Genomic DNA, 27,824 nt, shown 5'->3' with positions numbered 1-27,824 from the left:
GAGATGGGCCTAGCTCGAGGTTAACTGGTGCATGCTTCTGTACAAGGGCGTTAGCCACAATAGCTACTCGGTAGTAACTAGGTAGCTGCGAAGATCCTGTGTAATGGTCCAGAGCTTGCGGCAGGAATCCGGTGATGTAGTGGGGGAAAAAAGCAGTCTGATATGCTCAGGGCTGATATCGCACTGTGCAGACTGGCAGGATTTATCCGAGCTAAAGCGCCTGGAGTCCGAGCTAAAGGTAAAGACCACTAAACAGTGGCTAACAATGACTAAATAGTTAGTAGCTAATTAGCTGGCTAGCGGCTGATGGAGGTTCCAGTTATAAGGTCTAAAAAAGAGCAGATCCGTACCACATTGGGTGAGGCGGGTTGCAGGAAGGTATATTTAATTCGAAAATGGAAAAAAGAGATTGAAATATAATGAAATGTATACAAAAAAAACAGAAAAGACTGAATATTTACATGGGACGAAAACACGTCTTACTGCTGCGCCATTTTGGAAGAAGAGGAGCGAGATGGATTTTGGCTGACATTCTCCAAATTTTGTCATCGATGAGACATTTGATCTCAATACAGTTTGAGACAGTTATGGCCCACGTCGTTGCTTGTTCTGCCCACTATGATTCATTTGCTCCTATTGGAAACGACAGGCTGTGGTCTATCTTGGGTTAGTTATACAAAATATTTGACTATAGTGTAGCAGGGCTGTAAGAAGGTCCATTGCAGGTTTGGGTAACTTAATGACCCATGAAGGACATGGAGCAGTACTTACCCAACTGTCTATAGGGGGCTCTTAAAGAAGCCAACGCTCATCAGTCTCATACAAATTCACAAGGATACAGTATACAGTAAAATCACTCTTTTCCAAATATGTTCAGTTAAAATAGAGTCACTGGCCAGCTTTATTCAAATAGTCTTATTAATTCCTTCAGGCTTGTTTTGAGTAGATGTCTCTACAAATCAGTGAGTGCTTTGGGATGGATTGAGTGGTAATTCAGGGTTTGGTGAGCTCCAGAAGCTGGTGCAGGATAGTTTTTTGGCCGTAGCGGACTTGCAGTGCCCTCATCTCCCGGCTACTCAGTTAAGGATGGCCATCTTTATCCTTCAGCAGTACCTTGTCCTTCTGCATGTCCTCCCCATATGGGTCCAGTGTTAAAGGGACTGAAGCGTACACTAGACGCCTCCACAGATGGTCCAGACTTGGTAGGCCCTCGTTGGACAGTGCCTGCAACATTTTCTCCTCATCGTCATCTTCTGCCTCCTCCCAGCCTTCGTTCTCACTAAAGTCCTCAAACTCCTCCACTGACCTGCACAGGATCTAGGGAGAGAGACAAACACCAATGCAAACTGGATAGTCTTAAATATACGACTGCCTGCACTCTAGTGAGTTACTATGGTTATGTTTTGGTCATGGTTACCTTGAGTGTTGTTTAGGTGAGGGACCCTGACTTTCCAAAGATGAAGACTCCCTTGTCTCCCACAATTTCCATCTCAAGCAAAAACTCCACTTCTACACCAAGAGGTGCTGTTCAGCTTCAGACTCGCTGGGATGGGGAAGCACAGGATAGGACAGACTGATTTAAAGGTGTCAATGGAAAACCATAAGGAGATGTGAAGAACTCAGGATAATTTAGAAATGTGGTCTCTTATTTGTGTTGATTCAGTGTGAAGATATTTATGTGTAGTGTATTAGGAAAAAAACGTGTCAGTTGTCTCTATCCACCCCTACTCATCTGTTTGTGTGTTCAGTCTGTTACAGTCACCTTGCACATCTGCTTTGTATATGTTGGACAAGTGTCGTTGCTGTTGCTTTGATCTGGCTCGGCAAATCATGTGTAGGAGCTGCCAGTTGGCCATCTGACCATACATGTTGAAGACTTCCTCTCCTTTTCGGGTACTTTAAATGGACACAATCTTCAAATACTCTTGTAGATGCAGAGAGAAAGGGACATATCATCACAGCATAACGTATCATATTCTTGCTTTAAACCCACTACATAAAATCAGTTTACAGAATATCGACTGTAGTTTTTTTACATACAGGTGTTTACTCCAGATTGCCGTTGTGATTGGACACAAGGTTTCACATGTACCGAATGGGGACCATCATGGGGGGATTGGGGCACTCATTCAGGGGCTCCTGGAAACTGCAGAGTAAAAGAAAGGAAGGAAATGAGAAACAGTGGATTATGGAATTGTATTCAGACCCAAACAGGAAGCACTTGAAGCATATCCGCAGCACTACAGTACAAGTGTCAAAACAGTTGTTACTTCTGTCAGTAACCACCGAAATGGACAACATACTGAAGTAGGACACTCCTTTTCAACATATTCACAAGTAATTCACGTCCACTCCATAGAGTGATAGGCCATGTTTTGGGACACAAGCAATGTTGGCTGTTTAACCTCTAAAAAGAAAAGAAAAGAGAGAAAAAGGGGATATGTGAAATGTAAACAGCTGTAACCCTTATTTCTGGTTGTAGATATTTTACACTACCTCCACTGGAGGACTTGTGGGTTCGGCAGTAAAAATAAACATGGGTTACCACTGAACTATAACTTGTAGTTTCTCTGGACCAAGTGATATAGCCAGCAGTCACGAACAATTTGCTTTACCTCTTTTTCCTTATACTGTATAGTAAGACACTGGTCTCACCTGGGGTGTGGTGTGTGGAAACAAATCGCTCAATCACACAAGAGGGGTTTGATGTGCGGAAATCATCACCCAATCACAGGAGTGGCTTTTAAAGGGAATAACATGGAGAATCTGGGTTGCATGTATGGTGCCAGAAACAAACCCGTTTCCCCCAAAACAGCTCACGTTGCAAATATTAATTGCAATAGCTTTTCTAGCCAGTCAGACTTCAGTTTTATTTTTTACTGGCAATATGTTGCTGTGTCTAAAATGTATCCCAATGTTGGTCTTAATTGTGCTTAAGTAGGGTTGCAAAGTTACCGGTAATTTACCAAAGTTACTGGAATCTTCTGTCATTTTGGTTATTAACAGATGGCAATCTATGGTAACTTTGGTAATTTATACTTGAATAACTTCATTTAAAAAAAATCATATATAGTATTCATTCTTTATATCGGTGTCCATATTGTCCATGAGTTTGAGTTTCTAGTGGATAGACCATATGGTTCAAGAGAAAATGGCATAATTAATTAAAAAACAATGGCATTATTTATAACTCTGCAACTCTTCCAACCATTAACTTTTTTTCAACTGCCACCAGTTTGGTGCCAAAACTTTTACACCAAAGATATAGACAGTAAAATAAACGAAAGTGTGTAAAAATATATATAAAGGAAGCAAGTCGGGAAGCAAGTTCAGGGAGTGAGTGTTTTAATAAATGAAATAAACAATGAACACGAAACGTAAACAATGCACCAACATGAAAACAGAATCAAGAACCAAGGGGAGTGACAGATATAGGGAAGATGATCAAGGAGGTGATGGAGTCCAGGTGAGTGTCATGAGGCGCAGGTGCGCGAGACGATGGTGACAGGTGTGCGGGATAATCAGCAGCCTGACGACCTAGAGGCCAGAGAGGGAGTATACGTGACAATACCCTTCCTTTGCAACCCTATGCGTAAGAATCATATTGTATCTTATATTTTGGATGTATGATCAACTTTGTAAATTATGCTGCATTAACAATATAAATAAATTGTATACTTGACTGGAGGAAAATATCAAACGTCTATAATTTGGGTGGACTGTTTTGTAATGATGAACAAGCAGCATTGCGGAAAGGCAATCATCCCACTATTCTATAGCCCTTCCTTGATGACTGAGTCATGCAACTTCTCACCTGTAAGCCATGACAAAAGCCACCATGCTTCTGTAGAGGTAAAGTGTGTGTCTCTCTGGATCCCACAGGTTGAATGTGTAACGTGATGAAAGGTAGGACGATGTCTTCATACTCTTTCTGGATGTTGGTGAGGTCAGTGTCCACCGCCTCTGGGATCCCAGTCCACTTCGAGAGTCTATCCCTCTCATCCTTTGACCTACAAACCACATCCACAAAATACAACTCAGCCAAAATACCAGCAACTGGAATCACAGAGCGATCAGAGTATTTAAGTCTACTCAACTAAGAATATAAGATGTGCGTATGTACTGTATGTGTTTGACCTTACCTAAACATGGGGTGATCCAGAGCTGTAAAGTGAGGCCAGGGGGATAGGTAAGGCCTTCAGTGGGACTGGGGAAATGTGTACTCATACATCAAAGCCAGGAGGGGCACCCAGCCAGAAGTGCTCTCCAGAGATATTTACCTAGGGGGGCAGAGTACCAGATGTTTTCTTTGGGGGCCTCCGACCAGAGGTGTGTGTGTGTGTGTGTGTGTGTGTGTGTGTGTGTGTGTGTGTGTGTGTGTGTGTGTGTGTGTGTGTGTGTGTGTGTGTGTGTGTGTGTGTGTGTGTGTGTGTGTGTGTGTGATGCAGTCTCACCTTCCAGCATTTGCCAGGACTTTGGTGGTGCAGAAGAGCCATTCTGGGTATAGTGAAGAGCAACTCCCCCCTCATCTATGTCCTACCAGCATGCCATACTCTGCTACTGTGTCCTCCTTGCTGATGTGAACACAACTGAATAAGCATGAACACAGAATGCACAGAAGTCAGCTGAGTTTCACCCCCAATACACCTAGGTCTGTGAAGTGGAGGGCTTTTAACTTATTGTGCAAAATGTCTTTATACTTTTTCTGGATATTGTGATTCCTTGCTGTTGAGTTTCCGCCCTTCACACCACTGCAGGAAGCTTTGGAGAGGGTCGCTGCCCTCTGTCTTCAGGAAACAAGGATCATCAGACCCCCATAACAACCAACAATATAGGCAATGAACAATATTCATAGTGGAGGTGGACGCATCCGAGGCTGGGATTGGAGCCGTGCTCTCACAGCGCTCAGGCGCGCCACTGAAGCTCCGCCCCTGTGCTTTCTTTTCGAGGAAGCTCAGCCCGGCGGAGATAAACTATGACGTGTGGGACCGGGAGTTACTGGCTGTTGTAAAAGCTCTGATGGTGTGGAGACATTGGGGGGGCTCAACACCCTTTCCTCATCTGGACTGACCACCGTAATCTGGAGTACATCCGGGCGGCGAGGAGACTGAACCCTCGCCAGGAAAGGTGGGCCATGTTTTTCACCCGATTCAGATTTACGATATCGTATAGACCAGGTTCCCAGAACGCTAAGGCAGACGCACTGTCCCGTCTGTATAATACAGAGGAGCGGTCCATCGATCCCACCCCCATACTTCCGGCCTCTTGTCTGGTGGCACCGGTGGTGTGGGAGGTGGACGCGGACATCGAGCAGGCATCTCGGTCAGAGCCTACTCCACCTCAGTGCCCAGAACTGAGTGTGTGTTTTCAGTGCGTGTTGGGGTATCAGCCGGTCCTGGTACCGTGGCATCCGAGCCAGACCGAGGCTCCTGTGGTGGAGGAATGGGTGAAGTGAGACCTGGGAGGCCATCCACGGGCACCTGAAACGGGCCGAAGGGTGGCAGAAAGCGAGCGCTGACTGCCACCGCAGTGAGGCCTCGGTGTTCGCACCAGGGGACCGGGTCTGACTCTCGACCCGAAACCTGTCCATCCGCCTGCCCTGCCGGAAGCTGGGTCCGCGGTTTGTGGGGCCATTTAAAGTCCTGAGGAGAATAAACGAGGTGTGTTATAAGTTACAGCTCCTCCTTATTACCGTATTAACCCCTCGTTTCATGTGTCTCTCCTCAGGCCGGTGGTAGCTGGTCCGCTTCAAGAAGCTGAGGTGCGGGAGGTCCCTCCGCCCCCCCTGGACATCGAGGGGGGCCCGGCGTACACAGTGCGATCCATACTGGATTCCAGGCGTCGGGTGAGGGGCCTGCAGTACCTCGTGGATTGGGAGGGGTACGGACCGGAGGAGAGATGCTGGGTGCAGGTGGAGGACGTCTTGGACCCATCTCTGCTGAGTGAGTTTTACCGCCTCCATCCGGATCGTCCTCCGGGTCGTACTCGAGGCCGGCGTCGGCGCGCGTCAGGGGGGGTACTGTCACGACTTCCACCAAAGGTGGCTCCTCTCCCTGTTCGGGCGGTGCTCGGCGGTCGTCGTCGCCGGCCTACTAGCTGCCACCGATCTATTTTTCCTTTTAGTTTGTGTCTGTCTGTTTTGTTTACACCTGTGTCCTATTAGTTAATTTCGGTGGGTTTATTAACCTCTGCTGCCTGCTATTCTTTGCTGGATTATTTGCTGTTGTTACTTCGTTAGGGGTGCGTGTTTGCACCACAGGGTTTTCTTTCTCACGGTAGTTGTACCGTTTTGGAATGTGTTTAGGAGTAGAGGTTTCTCCTCCGTGTGTTGCGTTTATTTCCCTGTGTGTGGCGACTTCATTTGGGTGTGTTCCCCCCTTGTTGTTGTTGAGTTGGGACTTCTAAATAAACGCTTGTGCCACTGGGACTTCCTTGCTCTCCTGCTCCTGATTCCTGCACCTCCCTCCTCTTAGGAGGCACGTAACATTATCTGTGTGCTTTCCCCATGCTTGCAAGTAGTTCACAGCCATAGTGAAGAATGATTGGGATGTTTTGAGAAAGCTCTCTTTAGACATGGCTCCATTTTCCTCTAGCTCTTCAGAAGTCATCTGCCCAAAACTGGAATGAAGTTGTGATCACGTCTTGCAGTCAATTTTGCCTCACCGTTTCTCAGAATTGCAGCTGACTCCACAGCACAGCGGTCCTGGCCTTCAAGTATCTTGATCGTGTCACTGAATACGGTCAGGTTTCCAAGGACAAAGGCCAGCCAAAGTTCAGTCAGAGTCCAAAGTTCAATCTTTGAACTTTGTTTGCAGGACGATAGGACAACATCAGAAAGAAAAAAGGATTTCAATGGCATATACCTTTTCAGCACTCTTTCTAGAGCAGGGCGCATGGACAGCCAGTGAACATTGCTGTGTCCTAAAATGTTATGGTAGTCCTGGCCAACAAACTCACAAAAGCTCTTCAGTCTTTCTACTCTGACGATAAAAATATGAAAATATCTTTGTGACCAGGTACTCAACATCATGGGGAGTCATATTCAAAGCTGTTCTGGCCATGTTATGAATGATGTGGGCAGGACAACCTAAGCCAATCACCTCCCGCTGCAGAGCATTATTTACTTTGGTATGGACATTGACTCTCCCCAGCCTATTCAGTCCTCCAAAGTTGGTATTTGTTGTCGGCAGAGAATGTTTTCCAGGTTACATTTTTGGATGACCACCAGGACCTCAGCTGCAATTTCCTCTGCTGTTTCTCCTTTCAATTCAACCAAATCAAGCAGTTTTGTTTCCACAGATTTGCTGCCATTATATATCTTACAATATCTGACTACTTTTGGCAGCAGCTTTACATGTCCATGATTGACGCATCAATGGACATGGACACAAATTCAACCTGGTCTAAGTCCGGTGTTACCAAAATAGTTGCCCATGTTGCTAACACGTTACTCACTATGGCGTAACTATGATTGTGTCGCATAGTGTGGTATGTAAAGACACCCTCCTGCACAGCTAAATCATATTCTTCTTGGGAAAGCTCTACCTTCTTGAAGAATGTGGTGACAGAGGGCATACCAACACGGGCAATCAGAGAGGCTTTATGCTTTTTCGCCTGTTGATGTTCTACCCCTGCCGTTCTTCCACCGCTGCCAATTGAAAAAGAGGAATTACAGGGTGCAGTGAGGAATGGCACTAGATTGTAGCTTGTGCAAGCCTTGCCCAAATCTCAGTCTTATCAAGGTTGGTGTGAAACTGTTATAACATGTGTTCTCTCTCTTCCCTGTGAAAGTCAATATGGGTTCTAGGTGGTATGGAACATGTGAGTGACCATTGTTCCAGATGAGGGATTGTTGGAAAATGACATTTTTTGTAACTAACTAATTGACTTGAGCAAGTTTTTTGTATGTTTATAACTATATAAGTTGACCAATTAATGTGTTATGGGTTAGATGGAATGATTTATGAGCAAGTGTAAATGTGGCCGGAGGCAAAGTACAAAGGGGGCCTGTCTCTGAGACAGAATGTTTCTATAAGGGTGAGGTAAGTCCCGAGCCAAAGGAACCAACGCAGGCCCGTAGTAGTGGCCTAGAAGATGGTAATCGTAGAAGGAGTCCTGAACCAAAGGGACAAACACAGGCCTGGAGTGGCCCAGAAGTTAAGGTGGTGAACTTCACTATAGCATTGGCAGGAAAAATGCCTTTTAAGACTATGATCAACAATGTATTATGAATCTTAATGGATCAAATGCTTGCTCTGTTGGGTTTGTGGTGACAGCTATGAGAACCGTTCCAAACGATGAGAAGATCTGAATGCTCCGTTTAAAAGACTACAAACCTCCTGGAATGAGAAGAAATAAGAGGTCTCTAGCTGACATCACTTACACTTAGGCACATTCCTCCAGGTACTTTGGTGTGTTTTTCCCTGGGTATGGAGTTGCATGTGCTCTAGACCTAATTCGTGACATAGAGAAAATTGGCAATGCTACTTGAAATGCCCTGGAACAATTGAATGGGGAAATAAAATAATTGCGTAAATTGGCTCTGCAAAACAGAGAGGCTCTTGGCTATCTTTTGGCAGGTCAAGGGGGCACTTGTGCAATCATTGGCGATTGATGTTGTACTTTTGTCCCAGATCACTCTTCTTATATGACTGATCTCGCCGAATACATTGCCACTGCAACTTGGTTGGAATCCCTGGAAGTTGGCGATCCCAAATTGCCAAATGGGCTGCAGCATGTGTTTTTTGCTTAGTTTGCCTAATTGTGTTATTAACATGCTGTGTATGTCTATTTTTTATAAATTCACTCCCGTCAATAGAAGTATAACCTTTATTATGATGATAGTATTACCATACTAATTCGATTGTATAACCCAGAATGAAGGGTTTGAAGGTGTTGGTCTCATTAAATTTAGGGAGTAGGGAATGTGGAGGAAAATGGATAGCCTGGAGACAGCCTTGAACTGTATATCTTGTCTCCATAAAATCATGAGTTCCTGTAGGTGCTGGGTAGAGGTATTAGGGGGAGACGCTCCCTCCTCAGACCTTTTGGAAGAACCCCCAGAATATGTTATATAAGTTAAGATAGGAGACGGTGCTAGACACATGCAGGCAGGAAACAAACCTATGAACCATGCCTATGTAGCTTGTCTGTGTAAGCAGTATATAAGAGAACTAACGGGACTGCCCCATAGAAGCTCACTTCAGACCGGTACTTTATGCATCTAAATTTGACTGTGACCTCTCCAGCTTGCTGTTAATAAAGAATGAGTCATTTAAGATTGACTTCTGCTGTCGCTGGTGGTAATTTCCACAACATTAGTATGGCTAAGGGATTTGTATATAGTATTTCAATCATATTAATTAAATTGGAGCCGAATCCCATATGTTCAGAAACCGACCAAAGATATGACCATTCTAGTCTATCAAAAGCTTTTTCTGCATCAAGATGTATAACTGCCCAAGGAGCTTTGGTTTCTGATGAAGCATGTAAGATATAATAGACAACGGAGGTTATCTGAGAATAATTGTTTTTTAACAAACCTGAGACTGGACGACAGAATTTTTGAAAATAGATTAATATCTGTGAGAGCACTGGGTGGCGTCCTTAACTTTCTTTACATAAAAGCGAATGCCACCTTTCCAACAAGTCAGTTCATCAACGTTCTGCCCTGCTAGAGCTGCCCCGGTCAACTGGAAGTGCTGTTATTGTGAAGTGGAAATGTCTAGGATCAACAACGGCTCAGCCGAGAAGTGGTAGTCTACACAAGCTCACAGATTGGGACCACCGAGTGCTGTAGCCCGTAAAAATCATCTGTCCTTGGTTGCAACACTCATTGTCGAGTTCCAAACTGCCTATGGAAGTAACATCAGCACAAGAACTGTTCATCGGGAGTTTCATGAAATAAGTTTCCATGGCCGAGCAGCCGCACACAAGCTTAAGATCACCATGCACAATGCCAAGCATCGGCTGGAGTGGTGTAAAGCTCGCCACCATTGGACTCTGGTGCAGTGGAAATGCGTTCTCTGGAGTGATGAATCACACTTCACCATCTGGCAGTCCGATGGACGAATCTGGGTTTTGCGGATGCCAGGAGAATGCTACCTGCCCCAATGCATAGTGCCAACTGTAAAGTTTGGTGGAGGAGCAATAATGGTCTGGGGCTGTTTTCATGGTTCGTGCTCGGCTCCTTAGTTCCAGCTAAGGGAAATTTTAACGCTACAGCATACAATGACATTCTAGACGATTCTGTGCTTCCAACTTTGTGGCAACAGTTTGGGGAAGGCCCTTTCCTGTTTCAGCATGACAATGCCCCCGTGCACAAAGCGAGGTCCATACAGAAATGGTTTGTCGAGATCGGTGTGGAAGAACTTGACTGGCCTGCACAGAGCCCTGACCTCAACCCCATCGAACACTTTGGGATGAATTGGAACGCCGACTGAGAGCCAGGCCTTATCGCCCAACATCAGTGCCTGTCCTCACTAATGCTTTTGTGGCTGAATAGATACAAAGCCACGCAGCGATGTTCCAACATCTAGTGGAAAGCCTTCCCAGAAGAGTGGAGGCTGTTATAGCAGCAAAGTGGGGACCAACTCCATATTAATGCCCATGATTTTGGAATGAGATGTTCGACGAGCAGGTGTCCACATACTTTTGTTCATGTTGTGTGTATATATTACATAACTCAAATATACTTACTTAAGAAAATGTTTCCCGACAAATGACAAGTTAAAACACATCTGTGTGTCAAACACAAATATAAAACAAATGATTACTACAAGTTTAGATAGTTAGTCTAGCCAGCTATCAGTCTAAAAATTGACATGGCTAATTGTCAGCTAATTGAGTGACTGACATAACGAGAGAAACTGTTGATTCACAACCAAATTTCGAAATTGCACCTGGTGTATTCTACTATTCTTACTCTCAATATTAAGTTGAGAGGGGCCCTAAGTAACCGCTTATGTGGCTTATGCCTGGAGCTGGCCCTGATTACCTAGCATGCTATTTTGTTGATAGTAACCACATGACAAGCCAAGCTGGACAAAGCTAGCATGGCTAGGTTAGCATTGCTAGTTAGTGAATGTTGGCCGTGACTCATCCTTTTCTTGTGTTTGTGGCCAAAGCATAAATTACAGGGGGAAAAAACACTTTAAAAACTTGCTTGCGATTTCCTCGTATGAGGTGACCTCACATACTTTGGCCGAGATGTCTCATTGGCTAAGTTGGCCAATCAGCTGTTTACCGGTATTTGCCAACACCATTTTGTTGTTTGCGTACACCCGCATCATTCAAACACAGAAAAGTTGCTTTTTAACATAATAAATGTTTTAACATTTGGAAGGAAGACAAGTTTACTCATATTGTAATTAATTATATGTAATATTTCATAAAAATCTGGAAACAGTTAACAGCTACTTTAAGCTACCTAAACTCCCATGAAAAAAACCCCACAGAGTTCATCCAGGTAGCTATCAACAAAGTCCATTTGTTTACTAGGAACTCGGAACTTCTTACGCTCAGTGACCATGTCAATGGCAATCTGTTTACTGGATTCTGCAAGTTAAGACAGGAATCCATACTTTGGTTTTGTGTACCTGGTCACTGTCTCCAAATGCTCAGTTTGGATTGGATGTGTACCACATGTGCAAAAATGTTTACTTTTGGAGATAGTGGCCAGATAAACAAAACCAAAGCATGGATTGCTATCTTACCTTGTCCATGGACTAATTACAGGGTAAGGAAACCATTATGTAATTTGGGTGAAGTATCCCTTTAAGTCAAGGTCTGACTAACATGAAGTGATAAACCTATTAAATTGGTATAATACCATAGCCCAGGGTCCATCACCCTTTGAGGAAGTAATGACAAAGTTTGCAACAAATAATGCAACTCAAATCAAATATTATTAGTCACATGCACCGAATACAACAGGTGTAGACCTTACAGTGAAACGCTTACTCACAAGCCATTAACCAACAATGCAGTTTAAAAAAATATGAATAAGAATAAGAAATAAAAGGAACAAGTAATTAAAGAGCAGAAGTAAAATAACAATAGCGAGACTATATACAGGGGGAACCGGTACAGAGTCAATGTGCGGGAGCACCGGTTAGTCGAGGTAATTGAGGTAATATGTACATGTAGGTAGAGTTATTAAAGTGACAATGCATAGACAATAACAGAGAGTAGCAGTGGCGTAAAAGAGGGGGGGGGGGGGGGGCAATGCAAATAGTCTGGGTAACCATCTGATTAGATGTTCAGGAGTCTTATGGCTTGGGGGTAGAAGCTGTTTAGAAGCCTATTGGACCTAGACTTGGCGTTCCGGTACCGCTTGCCATGCGATAGCAGAGAGAACAGTTTATGACTAGGATGGCTGGAGTTTGACCATTTTTAGGGCCTTCCTCTGACACCGCCTGGTATAGAGGTCCTGGATGGCAGGAAGCTTGCCCCTAGTGATGTACTGGGCCGTACGCACTACCCTCTGTAGTGAGTTGCGGTCTGAGGCCTAGCAGTTGCCATACCAGGCAGTGACTGTAGAACCTTTTGAGGATCTGAGGACCCATGCCAAATCTTTTCAGTCTCTTGAAGAGGAATAGGTTTTGTTGTGTCTCTTCACAACTGTCTTGGTGTGCTTGGACCATGTTAGGTTGTTGGTGATGTGTACACCAAGAACTCGAAGCTCTCAACCTGCTCCACTACAGCCCCGTCGATGAGAATAGGGGCGTGCTCGGTCCTCCTTTTCCTGTAGTCCAGAATCATCTTCTTTGTCTTGATCACATTGAGGGAGAGGTTGTTGTCCTGGCACCAAAAGACCAGGTCTCTGACCTCCTCCCTATAGCATGCGTCATCGCTGTCGGTGATCAGGCTTACCACTGTTGTGTCATCGGCAAACTTAATGATGGTGTTGGAGTCGTACCTGGCCGTGCAGTCATGAGTGAACAGGGAATACAAGAGGGGACTGAGCATGCACACCTGAGGGGCCCCTCTGTTGAGGATCAGTGGATGTGTTGTCACCTACTAGCTACTAGCTTTTAGCTCAGTGCTGATGTTGCCTGTAATCCATGGCTTCTGGTTCGGGTATGTACGGTCACTGTGGGGACAACGTCATCGATGCACTTATTGATGAAGCCAATGACTGATGTGTTGTACTCCTCAATGCCATCGGAAGAATCCCGGAACATTTTCCAGTCTGAGCTAGCAAAAGAGTCCTGTAGCTTAGCATCTGCTTCATCTGACCACTTTTTTATTGACCGAGTCACTGGTGCTTCCTGCTTTAATTTTTGCTTGTAAGTAGGAATCAGGAGGATAGAATTATGGTCAGATTTGCCAAATGGAGGGCGAGGGAGAGCTTTGTACACATCTCTGTGTGTGGATGTCACGACTTCCGCCGAGGTCAGTCCCTCTCCTTGTTCGGGTGGCGTTCGGCGGTCGACGTCACCGGTCTTCTAGCCATCGCCGATCCACCTTTCATTTTCCATTTGTTTTGTCTTGTTTTCCCGCACACCTGGTTTGCATTCCCTCATTACTCGTCTTGCATATAACCCTCTGTTTCCCCCCATGTCTGTGTGTGGAATTATGTGTAAATGTATGTGTACTCCAGGCTGGTTTACGCCGGGTTATTTTAACCTGTGTGTGTTTAGTTTTCTGAGTGCTGTGTTTTGTTCGCCTCAATAAAGGGCTCCGTTTGCTACACATTTCTGCTCTCCTGCGCCGAACTTCCCTGCAGCCAGTTACGCGCTCCTTTACAGTGGAGTAAAGGTGATCTAATTTTTCTCATTCTATGTATCTTATTTATTTGAATTCATTAGATTTATGTTTACTGTTATTGTATTTTAATTTGTCTCATTTAGAAAACGTAGGACTATTGCATTTTCACACATTTTTATTTTATTTGTTAAGCACTTTGAAATGCATCTCCTGTAAGAAATGTGCTCTATAAATAGTTTTATTAAATTTGTATCTTCACAAATTGATTCTAATTAAATAGCAGCCATTTTGATCCAGTTTTGAATTAAAGGCATAACTTGGTCCTTGTTACACATTTTCAACTGTATTAAGGTTTCAACACCTATCGTTACGCACAGAAGAACAACGTCTGGATATTGTCATGTTTTAAATTACTTTCAACATTGTCATTATGTTAATATTTACAGGTCTGATAAAAAAAATCTAGTAGGCTTATTGGCAGCTACAGTTGAAGTCGGAAGTTTACATACACTTAGGTTGGAGTCATTAAAACTCGTTTTTCAACCACTCTACAAATTTCTTGTTAACCAACTATAGTTTTGGCAAGTCGGTTAGGACATCTACTTTGTGCATACACAAGTAGTTTTTACAACAATTGTTTACAGACAGATCATTTCACTTATAATTCACTGTATCACAATTCCAGTGGGTCAGAAGTTTACATACACTAAGTTGACTGTGCCTTTTAAACAGCTTGGAACATTCCAGAAAATGATGTCATGGCTTTAGAAGCTTCTGATAGGCTAATTGACATAATTTGTGTCAATTGGAGGTGTAACTGTAAATGTATTTCAAGGCCGACCTTCAAACTCAGTGCCTCTTTGCTTGACATCATGGGAAAATCAAAAGAAATCAGCCAAGACCTCAGAATAAAAATTGTAGACCTCCACAAGTCTGGTTCATCCTCGGGAGCAATTTCCAAACGCCTGAAGGTACCACGTTCATCTGTACAAACAATAATACGCAAGTATAAACACCAGAGAACCACGCAGCCATTATACCGCTCAGGAAGGAGACACGTTCTGTCTCCTAGAGATGAACGTACTTTGGTGCGAAAAGTGCAAATCAATCCCAGAGCAACAGCAAAGGACCTTGTGAAGATCCTGGAGGAAACGTGTACAAAAGTATCTATATCCACAGTAAAACGAGTCCTATATCGACATAACCTGAAAGGCCGCTCAGCAAGGAAGAAGCCACTCCTCCAAAACCGCCAGACTACGGTTTGCAACTGCACATGGGCACAAATATCGTACTTTTTGGAGAAATGTTCTCTGGTCTGATGAAAGAAAAAAAGGACAACAAAGTCAAGGTACTGGAGTGGCCATCACAAAGCCCTGACCTCAATCCTATAGAAAATGTGTGGGCAGAACTGAAAAAGCGTGTGCGAGCAAGGCCTACAAACCTGACTCAGTTACACCAGCTCTGTCAGGAGGAATGGGCCAAAATTCACCCAACATATTGTGGGAAGCCTGTGGAAGGATATCTGAAATGTTTGACCCAAGTTAAACAATTTAAAGGCAATGCTACCAAATACTAATTGAGTGTATGTAATCTTCTGAATGTGATGATAGAAATAAAAGCTGAAATAAATCATTCTCTCTACTATTATTCCGACATTTCACATTCTTAAAATAAAGTGATCCTAACTGACCTAAGACAGTGCATTTTTACTAGGATTAAATGTCAGGAATTGTGAAAAACTGAGTTTAAATGTACTTGGCTAAGGTGTATGTAAACTGCCGACTTTAACTGTATGTGTAACAGCAAGTTTAATAATTTTTATTTTACCTTGATTTAACTAGGCAAGTTGTACTTTGTACTTTTAACTAGGCAACTAGGTACTTTTAACTAGGCAAGTTGTATTACACAAGACAAACAAAACGATTACAGATAACACCAAAAAAAATACAGTAGCAGATTATTACATTTACACATAGGTTATTCCCCAAACAGAACAAGAACTTGCATTACCTGAAACAGTTACAAGCAATACAAAAATAAAATCCTCTAAGAAACGTTTAAAATGGGCAAGGGGGACAAGAGTCTCAAGTTTAAGTTTAGTCTGCAGGCTATTCCATAGACAAGGAGCGTAACAGGAAAAGGCAGCCATACCCAACTCTGTGGAAATCGCATGGGCCTCAAGTGTAATCCATGCTTGAGACCTGGTTTTAGGAATTTTAATTCTAATATTGATGAGTGATGATAAGAAGGTAGTTTATTCAGAAGTGCTTTATAGACAAACACTATGTGCATGTTGTTCTCGTCTCATGGACAGCAAAGTCCAACCCACATTTTGATATAAAACACAGTGGTGAGTTCTGTAGCTAACACCCGTAATAAACCTAAGTGCGCAATGATAAGTAGCATCCAGCGATTTAAGTGTTGATGCTGTAGCATGCATTTTGATAATATCCCCATAATCTATAACAGACATAAAAGTAGCTTGCACAATTTGTCTTCTATTTGTAGAGGACAAACATGTCCTGTTTCTATAGAGGAAGCCTAGCTTGATTTTTAGCCGTTTACAAAGTTCGTCAATATGCATTTTAAAAGACAGTTTATCATCCAACCATATCCCTAAGTATTTATATGCAGAGACCCTATTAATTTAGGAACCATCTAAGCTCGTAAGTGCAAGTGTATTTTCAAACAACTTTTTGAACCTATTAAAAATCATAAAATGTGTTTTCTTTGCATTTAAAACAAGTTTCAGCTGTATAAAAGACCCTTGTAATATTTTAAAATCTGTCTCCAATAGTGATAATGGCTGGTCAGCCGTTGAAGCGATAGAGTACATGACAGTGTCATCAGCATATAAATGAATTTGACGCTTTCTTATCTCATCACCGATATTGTTTATGTAGAGAGTGAACACTAACATCAGAGATCCCCCCATCAATGGTGTGTGTAATGAGTCCTATATTACATATTCACATTAGCAAATTGTGACAAATTAAAAACAAAAATGTGTTAAGCACAAATACATATAGATAGTTGAATTAAGTAGAATAATTACAATATTACATATTATATTACACCAATCCTATTTGATCTCTGTCTAGAATAGCTTCCTCCTAACTAGTTCCCTCTCAGTCTTACACCCAGTCTGTAGGGTTTGGGGGACAGGGTTACACCAAACACAGGGGTGTAGTCAGGTTCCCCTGCATCCTCAGGCCAGACAAACTTGAAGCGTCGCAGCAGAGTGACCATGATCAAGAAGAGCTCCATGCGAGCGAGTCCTTCTCCAAGACACATTCGCGGCCCTGCAACAACAACAAACGGTATGAGCTCTTTATGTATTATGATCTCAACAACATCAGTGATGCACTTTGTTTTGCTCTATCCCTCACCTGCAGAGAACGGCATGAAGGCCTCAGGCTTCTCAAACTCGCCCTGCTCGTTCAGGAAGTTTAAGGGGTTGAACTCATGGGGGAACTTCCACTGACCCTCTTCAGACAGCACAGAGGTGAGGTTTGGAATGATCAAAGTGCCCTGCAAGTAAGACATGGAGAGAGAGGATGAGATATCCAAGTGGACAAGAAATAAGGAACATTATGTTAGAGATTTTGAAATGAGAAGACAATACATTTTAGATGTACTGCTGCTTCTCACCTTCGGGATACTGTAGCCCATCACCTCAGTGTCTCTGGTGGTGCTATGAAACACACTGAGGGGGACAGTACTAGCGATGCGCTGACTCTCGTGGGTCACTGCCTGAGTGTAAGGCATCCTGTGTCTGTCGTCAAAAGATGCGTGTTCTTTCCCCTCCAGAACCGTGTCAATTTCCTGCTGACACCTCTCTGAGAAGACCAAAGGGAAGGATTTTGTATTAAAAAAAAGGACTTAAGTCAAAAGTGCTAATCAAAATTGCTTGACACCTTTTTTTTGAGGAATAATCTACAACTACTACAACTGTATTAGTAGAAAGACACTTTCTGAATGTCAGCATTAGAAGATAAAGCAAACAGACCCTGAATCTCTGGATGGGTCATGAGGTAGAGGAAAGCAGTGAGCAGTGTGTTGGAGGTGGTGTCTGTTCCAGCAAAGTGCAAGTCCAGGACGTACATTATGAGTTGGGCCTCTGAAAAAGAAGATCCATCATCTCCTCTCTGGTGGGGAGAGTACAGCAGTGTCAGACGAAAACTGTGATGATTTTGAAGGCACTGTACAACCTAGTCATAATGATAGATGATGTGGTCAAACCCTCTTATATAAGCACTTAACCTCCCATAAACAAAATGAACACACTTTGTCTAGTTCATCCAGGTAGCAGTCAATGAAGTCCCTTGGCGCACCAGGAATCCTGGTTTCCTTATGCTGAGTGACGAGTCCAAGAGACATCTGTTTGCAACAAATAGCATTTTGAAAGGCCTTCTGGAATGGCAAGGGAAGGTATCGGATCATGGGCACTGTGTCGTAAAGCTGTGGAGAAAGACCAAGTAATGAGTCAGAACTACTATTGCACCAACCATTAACCATGCTTCCATTAACTTTTCCAGTGATTTTTTTTTGTCGACATTTAGTACGTGTGCATAAAAAAATGGATGTGACAATTGCCTGCTAGGGTGCGTTTCCATTTAACTATCTTGTGTCAATGAAAACAGCTGGACGCAATGACGTCGCAATTTTTTTTTTTTTTTTTACAATTAAAATACATACATACATACATATTCTTAGCCAAACACATTTCAACTCAGTTTTTCACAATTCCTGACATTTAATACCAGTAAAAATCTCGTTTTAGGTCAGTTAGGATCACCACTTTATTTTAAGAATGTGAAATGTCAGAATAATAGTAGAGAGAATGATTTATTTCAGCTTTTATTTCTTTCATCACATTCCCAGTGGGTCAGAAGTTTACATACACTCAATTAGTATTTGGTAGCATTGCCTTTACATTGTTTAACTTGGGTCAAACGTTTCGGGTAGCCTTCCTCAAGCTTCCCACAATATGTTGGGTGAATTTTGGCTCATTCCTCCTGACAGAGCTGGTGTAATGGAGTCAGGTTTGTAGGCCTAATTACTCGTGCACGCTTTTTCAGTTCTGCCCACAAATTGTCTATGGGATTGAGGTCAGGGCTTTGTGATGGCCACTCCAATACCTTGACTTTGTTGTCCTTAAGCCATTTTGCCACAACTTTGGAAGTATGCTTGGGGTCATTGTCCATTTGGAAGACCCATTTGCGACCAAGCTTTAACTTCCTGACTGATGCCTTGATATGTTGCTTCAATATATCCACATAATATTAATTCCTCATGATGCCATCTATTTTGTGAAGTGCACCAGTCCCTCCTGCAGCAAAGGACCCCCACAACATGATGCTGCCACCTCCATGCTTCACAGTTGGGATGGTGTTCTTCGACTTGCAAGCCTCCCCCTTTTCCCTCCAGACATAACAATGTTCATTATGGCCAAACAGTTCTATTTTTGTTTCATCAGACCAGAGGACATTTCTCCAAAAAGTATGATCTTTGTCCCCATGTGAACTGTAGTCTGGCTTTTTTTATGGCGGTTTAGGAGCAGTTGCTTCTTCCTTGCTGAGGGGCCTTTCAGGTCATGTTGATATATTACTCGTTTTACTGTGGATATAGATACTTTTGTACCTGTTTCTTCCAGCATCTTCACAAAGTCCTTTGCTGTTGTTCTGGGATTGATTTGCAATTTTCGCATCAAAGTACCTTAATCTCTAGGAGACAGAACGCGTCTCCTTCCTGAGCGGTATGACGGCTGCGTGGTTCTATGGTGTTTATACTTGCATACTTTTGTTTGTACAGACTAACGTGGTACCTTCAGGCATTTGGAAATTTCTCCCAAGGATGAACCAGACTTGTGGAGGTCTACAATTTTTATTCTGAGGTCTTGGCTGATTTCTTTTGATTTTCCCATGATGTCAAGCAAAGAGGCACTGAGTCTGAAGGTAGGCCTTGAAATACATCCACAGGTACATCTCCAATTGACTCAAATGATGTCAATTAGCCTATCAGAAGCTTCTAAAGCCATGACATCATTTTCTGGAATGTTCCAAGCTGTTTAAAGGCACAGTCAACTTAGTGTATGTAAACTTCTGACCCACTGGAATTGCGATACAGTGAATTATAAGTGAAATGATCTGTCTGTAAACAATTGTTGGAAAAATGACTTTTGTCATGCACAAAGTAGATGTGCTAACCGACTTGACAAAACTATAATTTGTTAACAAGAAATTTGTGGAGTGGTTGAAAAACTAGTTTTAATGACACCAACCTAAGTGTATGTAAACTTCCAACTTCATCTGTACATACACACACACACACACACAGTAACTAATACAAATATAGTGCTTGAAGTTCCATTACCCAGTTAGGCAAATTGCACATTAATAAATTGCCAATAGCCCGTAAGACCTCCCACCTATCTATTTCATGTCTCAGTTAGCCCATGAAAGCCAGTATGTATAATAATTCTCATGTGCCAACGTTATGCCACGGTCCGTGCCATGGTGAAACTTGCACTCCTGTAGATCTGAAATAATTGGATGGTGAATCTTGCCAGCCAACCAGAAAAGCAAGGCGAAGCAATTGAGACATTATTGAAAGAAAAGTTATTTGTATAGTTGAAAACATTGATTTCGCACGGTGTAGGCTTTTAGAATGAAATGTGGAGTGGAGCTTTAGTTATGCGGTGACAGCGGCACGTGCCCCGTGTTCCCTTCAAAATGATTTGGCAATCAATTATTAGAAAAACACAATTTCCATCATCATTTGTTGCAATAAATAAAGTTAGACAAAATAAAAATCTGTCGAATGGTAAAAATGTGATTTTTTTTGTTGAGACATTTTTTGATAAACCTGGGTCAATAGAAGAAACCTGCGTTATGATCTACCATCCATATCTGCTTTCAAACCAAAAGGTGTGATTCACAGGAAGCAATGTTATTAACATTGTACACTGTAAGTATACAGTTACCAAAAAGCTGTAATTATGTATAATACCATAGCCCAGGGTCCATTGGCGATCTTTGCGTTCTCAGTGTAGAGCTTCACGAAGGTCTTAAGAAACTCATCGTTATAGTCATAACGCGACCCAAAGAGGACAAGGCAGATGATATTGGATGCAGCATTATGGAAGAGAACCTGTGGGTTCATTGATGTTCCTGTGGAAAAATAACAGTATTATTTTGATAAGAGATACTTTGTTCTCTTTAACGTTGAACAAGACGATAATCTGTATAAGGACATCTGTTAAATGGCTATGTTCCTACAAAACAAAACACAATTTTATTTGTTCCACTTTCATACCAACGCTTTTCGCCAAGGGTGCAATGATGTGTGATATCTCCCCCAGAATCCTCTCCTCCATGGACTGCTTCCCCAGACCAAAGTTTTTCAGGGTCATTAGGGCGAAGCGACGATGCTCTTTCCAGCTGGAGCCATAGTCCACAAGAATGACACCTGGGATAGTTTATTACAATAGGTAAGTATTTTTTGACATATCAATCAAATTATAGTTATGTTTTATTTTATTTTTTTACCCCCTTTTTCTCCCCAATTTCGTGGTATCCAATTGTTAGTAATTACTATCTTGTCTCATCTCTACAACTCTGTAAGGTCGAAAGCCATGAGCCCTCCGAAACACAACCCAACCTAGCCGCACTGCTTCTTAACACAGCGCGCATCCAACCCGGAAGCCAGCCGCACCAATGTGTCGGAGGAAACACTGTGCACCTGGAGACCTTGGCTAGCGCGCACTGCGCCCGGCCCGCCACAGGAGTCGCTGGTGCGCGATGGGATCAAGGATATCCCTACCGGCCAAACCCTCCCTAACCCGGACGACGCTAGGCCAATTGTGCATCGCCCCACGGACCTCCCGGTCGCGGCCGGCTGCGACAGAGCCTGGGCGCGAACCCAGAATCTCTGGTGGCACAGCTAGCGCTGCGATGCAGTGGCCTAGACCACTGCTCCACCCGGGAGGCCTATAGTTATGTTCTTAAGGGCAAAAAAGGGGAATGTAATAGATCATCATCTATCATAGTAATAGATTCAAATGTTTTCTTGTTGATATTGATTATGTCCTGTACTGTATTTTTTGATAATATTACCTTTTCCTTCTGTGACGTGGTTGACCATAAGGTCTTGGGGTCGTCCTGCAAAATCTGCAGCCCTGGTAACCAGGGCCTCCTTCATAGATTCAAGCCCATTGAGAATCACAGCTGGCCTTCCACCAATATAAAGACTGAAAACATTCCCATAGCGCTTCGCCAACTACGGAATGGGACATATTAAAGGATTTGTTCACTATTTTTAAACCAAATCTTATTTTTTTTTATGTAAATGGCATGTTATGGAATGGTCCAGACACTTTTTTTAGTAATTTCATTTGGTTTTGAGAAACTATCCCCAACCCCAATAAACTTTCATCATTGCTCATTCTGCAGTATGGGAGCTACAGGAAAACATGAACTGTGTAATTCCAAACATTATCCGTAAAGTTATATTCCATTTGTGCAACTTAGCTGCTTCTCCGTGTAACCAGGGCAGCACAGCTGGTAGGGGGAAACCGCTCAAGTCGTGAAAATTGATAAAGTTCGGAATTACACAATTTCATGTGTACCACATCTAAAGACCTTCATCACTATACTGAGAGGTTTGTCATTTCTAAAAGGACGTATTTGGATGGTTTTGGAGCCTTTGTTTATGTTTTCCATAACTCCCATACTGCAGAACGAGCAATGTGGAAGTGAAATCGCAAAAAAAAAGTCTCTGGACTCTTCTAGAGGCCCTTTGGGGCAGCAGGTAACCTAGTGGTTAGAGCGTTGGATCAGTAACCGAAAGGTTGCTGGATCGAATCCCCGAGCTGACAAGGTAAAAATCTGTCTTTCTGCCCCTGAACAAGGCAGTTAACCCACTGTTCCCCGGTAGGCCGTCATTGTAAATAATAATTTGTTCTTAACTGACTTGCCTAGTAAAATAAAGGTCAAATAAAATAAATTAAATAACTGTAAAAAAAGTCATGCCATTTACATAAAAAATGTAGATTTGGTTTAAAAAAAGTGAACTAATCCTTTAAGAATATTAAAGTTGCATAGTGTTGAAGTTGCACCTTTAAAGGCTATTTTGTCAATGAAATTGTTGAATTGAGTAAAACTGTGATTAGAAAATCAGTTCTCTGTCATACCAAGGCCATCAAAGTATGGATTTAAGATTACAGGAAACATAAACAGCATACAGAGAACCACTTATTACGCAATTATAGACATACGTACAAAGGTTGCTTTGATACAATTATTTAATAGATGTTATGTTCATATTGCAAAAATGAATTAGTAATTTAACCTGACACATCCAAGTAATGCTTATTGATTCTTCAGGAGAGTTAAAATAGCATAATAGAGTTTTATACTAGGCTTACCTTCTCCAAGTCTTTCATAGGATTCCCCAAGCTCAGATGCAGCAGATTCCCAAATATTGGAATGGGTTGTGGACCAGGAGGAAAGTTTGGGGGTCTATTAACCTTCAAGAAGAAGAAGAGGAGGCAAATGCATATCCACAGCAGAACGAATGAGCCCAACATACTTATTGTTCAGTTCCAACCACAGCAGTGACTGCACTCTGCTCTCCTTTTCTCCAAAGCTATAGACATGCGCGTACACGGAGGCAGACATGTGCGTACACGGATGCGCGTAGGCGTCCAAAGTCTAAACATACATTTTCACTAAAAACTAGTTGTGTTGTATAGACGACTCTAAATATCACACTTGTCCTTGTCACTAGCTATGTTTCCATCCAATTGGCGACATATTTTCATGCGAATATTCTAAAATATACACGTTTTCCCACCAGTAAAAATAAGTGCGTGATGACGTAATACACACAACATTTACTTTTTCGCTGAAATGTTCGTGTACCGAATACAAATCTAAAGTTCAACCTGTTTCCATGGCATTTTCAACTCTACCGATAGTTGTGTTACAAAAACGGTTGTGTTGAATAGCAAATGTGCCTACTCTGGTCTTGGCACGTGCGCTCTAGCCAACAGTTTGCAGATACAGTACAGGTTAACTGTGCTGGTAGGCTAGTCTACATTATGGGATTATTATGGATAAAAGCGATAATAGTTTTCTTTGTCAAACGGCAGTAAAGCATCGATCATCATGTCACCAGAATAAGACCCTCGATATTCATTTGAAAGGAGCATCAAGATCACCGTGCACTTTCACCACCCTGTGAAGTTAATCATCATTTATTAGCTTAATTATCCGCATGTTTTCCCGAGTCATAGTGGGAGGACCACACAACATATTATCGCGACTCCTAGTCTAAAAGAAATTGGAGATAATTTCTAGATGCATTTTTCTGTGGAGATCAAGTTTATAAATTGTCTGTCTGGGCTGATGTGATTAGACAGTGGATTGTGCAGTTTGATGGAACAGAGTGGAATAGACACCGGCTGGAATGCGGACCTGCCCGTTGTACAATGCATCAATATTTGAGCATAAAGGCGTAGAACTATGGTCTCATTTATCAGATGTGATCAGGTAATGTTAAATATTGCTAAATGTTTTAATAGCAACAGATGACTTTCTTGTCAAGTACATCGATTACATTTTACAGGGTAGTTTTTCAAAGTAGCTCATATTTTGCAGACAGCCCCTTGGCTTCAGTTTCACTAACCAATTAAACCAAACCATCCCAGCATACCTCGCGTGTGCAACGGCTTCTGACTTTATGCTCATTTAAATATTTTGTAGGCCTGTTCTCGATTAATAGGTCAAGAGTCTGGACTATATTGGATTCTCCTCCTACCTCCTGCCACTTTATATAGTCAAACAAAACACGGCGTGTGATAGAGGCTTCCTGCTGAAGCTAGCTAACGTTTGCATTGGCTAGCAAGTGAGTTCGGGACTAAACGGGGAGGCAGCTAGCTACGGATCTGAACAAGACTTCGTAATCAGATGGAACTGGAGTCGGGAAGAACCGAACTTGGAGCTATGGGAGATTCGCTTCAACCTCAAACCCCAAGTCGACACGAGAAGAGTCTAGGATTGCTTACAACAAAATTTGTAACTTTGCTACAAGAGGCCAAGGATGGAGTTCTAGATCTGAAAGCAGTAAGCATGCTTCACTCTTTGTTGTTGACACGCGGATGTCAATTTACCTTGTGTGGCTATCATTGCTAGTTGCCAGCTCACCAGTGATACGTTGTGTCAAGTGTTTATTCTATTTATGTCTAACGAGGTCATTGAATAGTTCAAAGCTTGTTTTAGCTACCTAGCCCTTCTTCTGAACTTACGAAAAGTTGGACGTGTGTTGTGAACAACAGTAGCGTCAGCAACAATAATGCAGTTCGCCTCAAAATAAAAGTCCCAATCGAAACTGATGCAAACGGATACAAATAGTGGAGTCATGCCACAATTTAACTAGATAATGCTAAACAAAGTTGGAATGCTGTACTGTGATATAAATTCAATTAAAGGCCATAAGTAATAAAAAAAAAAGAATAAAAAAAAAAGAATTTATATCACACTGGATGCGTTAGACTTCAGAATTGCATTGGGACATACTTATATTGCAATGTACAGCCTTACCTATGGCTCTTAGGTTCATGAAATTGTGTCAGCCTACTTAGTGGCATCCACGTCGTAGCTCTTATTGCGGGACTTTAACTGAGAGAAATCGCCTCACAATTCAGTCTATTGTGTGTATTGGACATTCATATTGCAATGTACAGCCTTACATATTGATCTTGGGTCCATTAAATGGTACAGGACTCTGAAACCACTACAATATTAAGCTCAGCAGTCAACCTATGTGTTTTGAACATTCATATTGCAATGTATAGCCTTACCTATGGATCTTGGGTCCATGAACCATAAGGTAGGCTGATACCCCATTTCATGGACCCAAGATCCATAGGCTGTACATTGCAATATGAATGTCCAATACGCACAATAGTCTAAATACTAAGTTGATTTCCCACAGTTAAAGTCCCACGATAAGAGCTACGACACTAATATTTGTGTGACACTCTTTTTAGAATTGGAATCTGTGGGTGTCAAGGACCCAAGATCCATGGGTATGGCTGTACAATGCAATATTTTTCATCTTTTTAAATTGGACCTTTATTTAACTAGGCAAGTCAGTTAAGAATACATTCTTATTTACATTGACGGCCTACCGGGGAACAGTGGGTTAACTGCCCTTTTCAGGGGCAGAACAACAGATTTTTTACCTTGTCAGCTCGGGGATTTGATCCAGCAACCTTTGTTACTGGCCCAACGCTCCAACCATTAGGCTACCTGCCACCCCCCTCAATGCAATTCTGGAATTTAATAAACCCATTGTGATTTCAACATACATTTTACAAATTGTCTATTGTTCCATTTTTATATAGCGTTCCAACCATTTTTTTTGTTGCATTATCGAGTCCAATTGTGGCATGAATCCACACTTTTTATCCGTTTCAATTGGGGACTTTTATTTTGAAGGCGAACTACCATTCCACTATTGTTGCTGATGTTGTTCACAAAACACATGTAAAAGTTGGCTAACCAGCTTACTTGTTCTATTCTGCCCCCTGCAGACTCAATTAAGTAAGCAAGGCTGCACATTGTTATGAACTGGATTTGGTCAGCCAGCAACCTGTTATTTGGGTTCTGAAACCACGATCCGGTTTCACACTCAGTAATACACACACAGACTTTTATGTTGAAGAGAAATCAAACCGCAAGTCGCCATTAATTTAGTTTCAATTATGCTGACAACACCGTGCTCTTTATCTAGGGTAGGTCCCTGGAGGTGTTGTGTTGTTTAGTTTAGGCTGGGTGTGACCGACCACAACGGAATAGATGTCATCCCTAGCAGCAATGAGTGACCCATCATAGTTATCAGCACTAGCCATATGTTTATTTCTGTAAGTGCTTGTTGAACACAAGCATGAAAGGACACTCCACTATTTGTGACTTTGCAGCTCAAGAATAGTGAAGCTCCCTTGATAGTTATAGAATCTACTATGTATAAAGCCATTTGTTTCTCACTGTGGAATTGGTCAATGGACACCCAAATTGCTCTATACACTGATGTAGGAATAACATTGACTGCTCTTTCTCTCCCACAGGCAGCAGACACCTTAGCTGTAAGACAGAAGCGCCGCATCTACGACATTACCAATGTGCTCGAAGGCATCGGATTGATCGAGAAGAAGTCCAAGAACAGTATTCAGTGGAAGTAAGTCAAGGACATGCAGAAGAACATGGCATTACGAGCTCTGTTAGTAAATCTTGGGTGGCACCCTCTCCCCTTGAAGATATCAGTGTGTTTAAGCTGTCTGTTATGTAAGTAACCTCAGATAAGAAGTTGTCTGCGTTCCTACCTATGCCTAGTTCTTGACTGTTGTCTTTGTGTGTGTTATCTCTTTGTGATACCTATGTTTCCTGTCCCCAGGGGTGTTGGTCCTGGCTGTAACACACGGGAGATAGCCGATAAGCTCATTGATCTGAAGGCAGAGCTGGATGATCTGGACAAGAGGGAACACGAGTTGGATCAGCAGAGGGTCTGGGTCCAGCAGAGCATCAAGAACGTTACAGACGACTCACAGAATAGCCCATATCCTTTACTACAATCCCTCTATCTAGTTGTCACAAAGCTTAGTAAATGGGTTAACCTCTCTGGGATATGTGTGATGTAAGCATCCCACATGGCCAACATCCAGTGAAAAGGCAGAGTGCCAAATTCAAATAAATTACTATAAAAAATTTAACTTTCATGAAATCACGCATGCAATACACCAAATTAAAGCTACACTTGTTGTGAATCCAGCCAAAGTCTCAAATTTAAAAAAGGCTTTACGACAAAAGCACACCAAATGATTGTTAGGTCAGCACCTAGTCACAGAAAAACACAGGAATTTTTCCAGCCAAAGAGAGGAGTCACAAAAAGCAGAAATAGAGATAAAATTAATCACTAACCTTTGATCTTCATCAGATGACACTCATAGGACTTCATGTTACACAATGCATGTATGTTTTGTTCGATAAAGTTCATATTTATATCCAAAAACCTTAGTTTACATTGGCGCGTTACGTTCAGTAATGTTTTGC

The 27,824-nt window shown here is 42.4% G+C and overlaps 2 protein-coding genes, 1 long non-coding RNA gene and 1 pseudogene across 3 annotated transcripts in view; 1 reads left to right on the top strand and 3 right to left on the bottom strand.

Moving 5' to 3' along the window:
* Positions 1 to 993: 993 nt before the first annotated feature.
* Positions 994 to 2,329, bottom strand: LOC129867690 (N-lysine methyltransferase setd6-like; annotated as a pseudogene).
* A 1,019-nt stretch (positions 2,330 to 3,348) lies between these two features.
* Positions 3,349 to 7,638, bottom strand: LOC129866794 (uncharacterized). The gene is made up of 3 exons (XR_008761532.1): positions 4,455 to 7,638; positions 4,143 to 4,280; positions 3,349 to 4,010 (listed from the first exon to the last, which is right to left on the bottom strand). It is a non-coding gene; the product is annotated as an uncharacterized LOC129866794 (long non-coding RNA).
* A 7,869-nt stretch (positions 7,639 to 15,507) lies between these two features.
* On the bottom strand, positions 15,508 to 23,536 carry LOC129866792 (cytochrome P450 2F2-like). The gene is made up of 9 exons (XM_055939680.1): positions 23,138 to 23,536; positions 21,828 to 21,990; positions 21,028 to 21,180; positions 20,722 to 20,882; positions 17,998 to 18,171; positions 17,720 to 17,858; positions 17,362 to 17,549; positions 17,100 to 17,241; positions 15,508 to 17,012 (listed from the first exon to the last, which is right to left on the bottom strand). The coding sequence occupies exons 1-9, from the start codon at positions 23,297 to 23,299 to the stop codon at positions 16,828 to 16,830; spliced, it is 1,467 nt and encodes a 488-aa protein (XP_055795655.1). The 5' UTR covers positions 23,300 to 23,536; the 3' UTR covers positions 15,508 to 16,827.
* Positions 23,537 to 23,663: 127 nt separating this feature from the next.
* The window catches only part of e2f4 (E2F transcription factor 4), a 28,834-nt gene continuing 24,673 nt past the window's right edge, over positions 23,664 to 27,824 (top strand). The window contains exons 1-3 of the mRNA XM_055939681.1: positions 23,664 to 24,836; positions 26,843 to 26,952; positions 27,169 to 27,330. Of these exons, the coding sequence (XP_055795656.1) occupies positions 24,681 to 24,836; positions 26,843 to 26,952; positions 27,169 to 27,330 (428 nt within the window). The 5' untranslated portion in view covers positions 23,664 to 24,680. The remainder of the gene's footprint in view (positions 24,837 to 26,842; positions 26,953 to 27,168; positions 27,331 to 27,824) is intronic.

This window comes from Salvelinus fontinalis, chromosome 12 (genome assembly GCF_029448725.1).
Source record: "Salvelinus fontinalis isolate EN_2023a chromosome 12, ASM2944872v1, whole genome shotgun sequence".
NCBI lineage: Eukaryota > Metazoa > Chordata > Actinopteri > Salmoniformes > Salmonidae > Salvelinus > Salvelinus fontinalis.
This window is presented reverse-complemented; position numbering and strand designations above follow the sequence as displayed.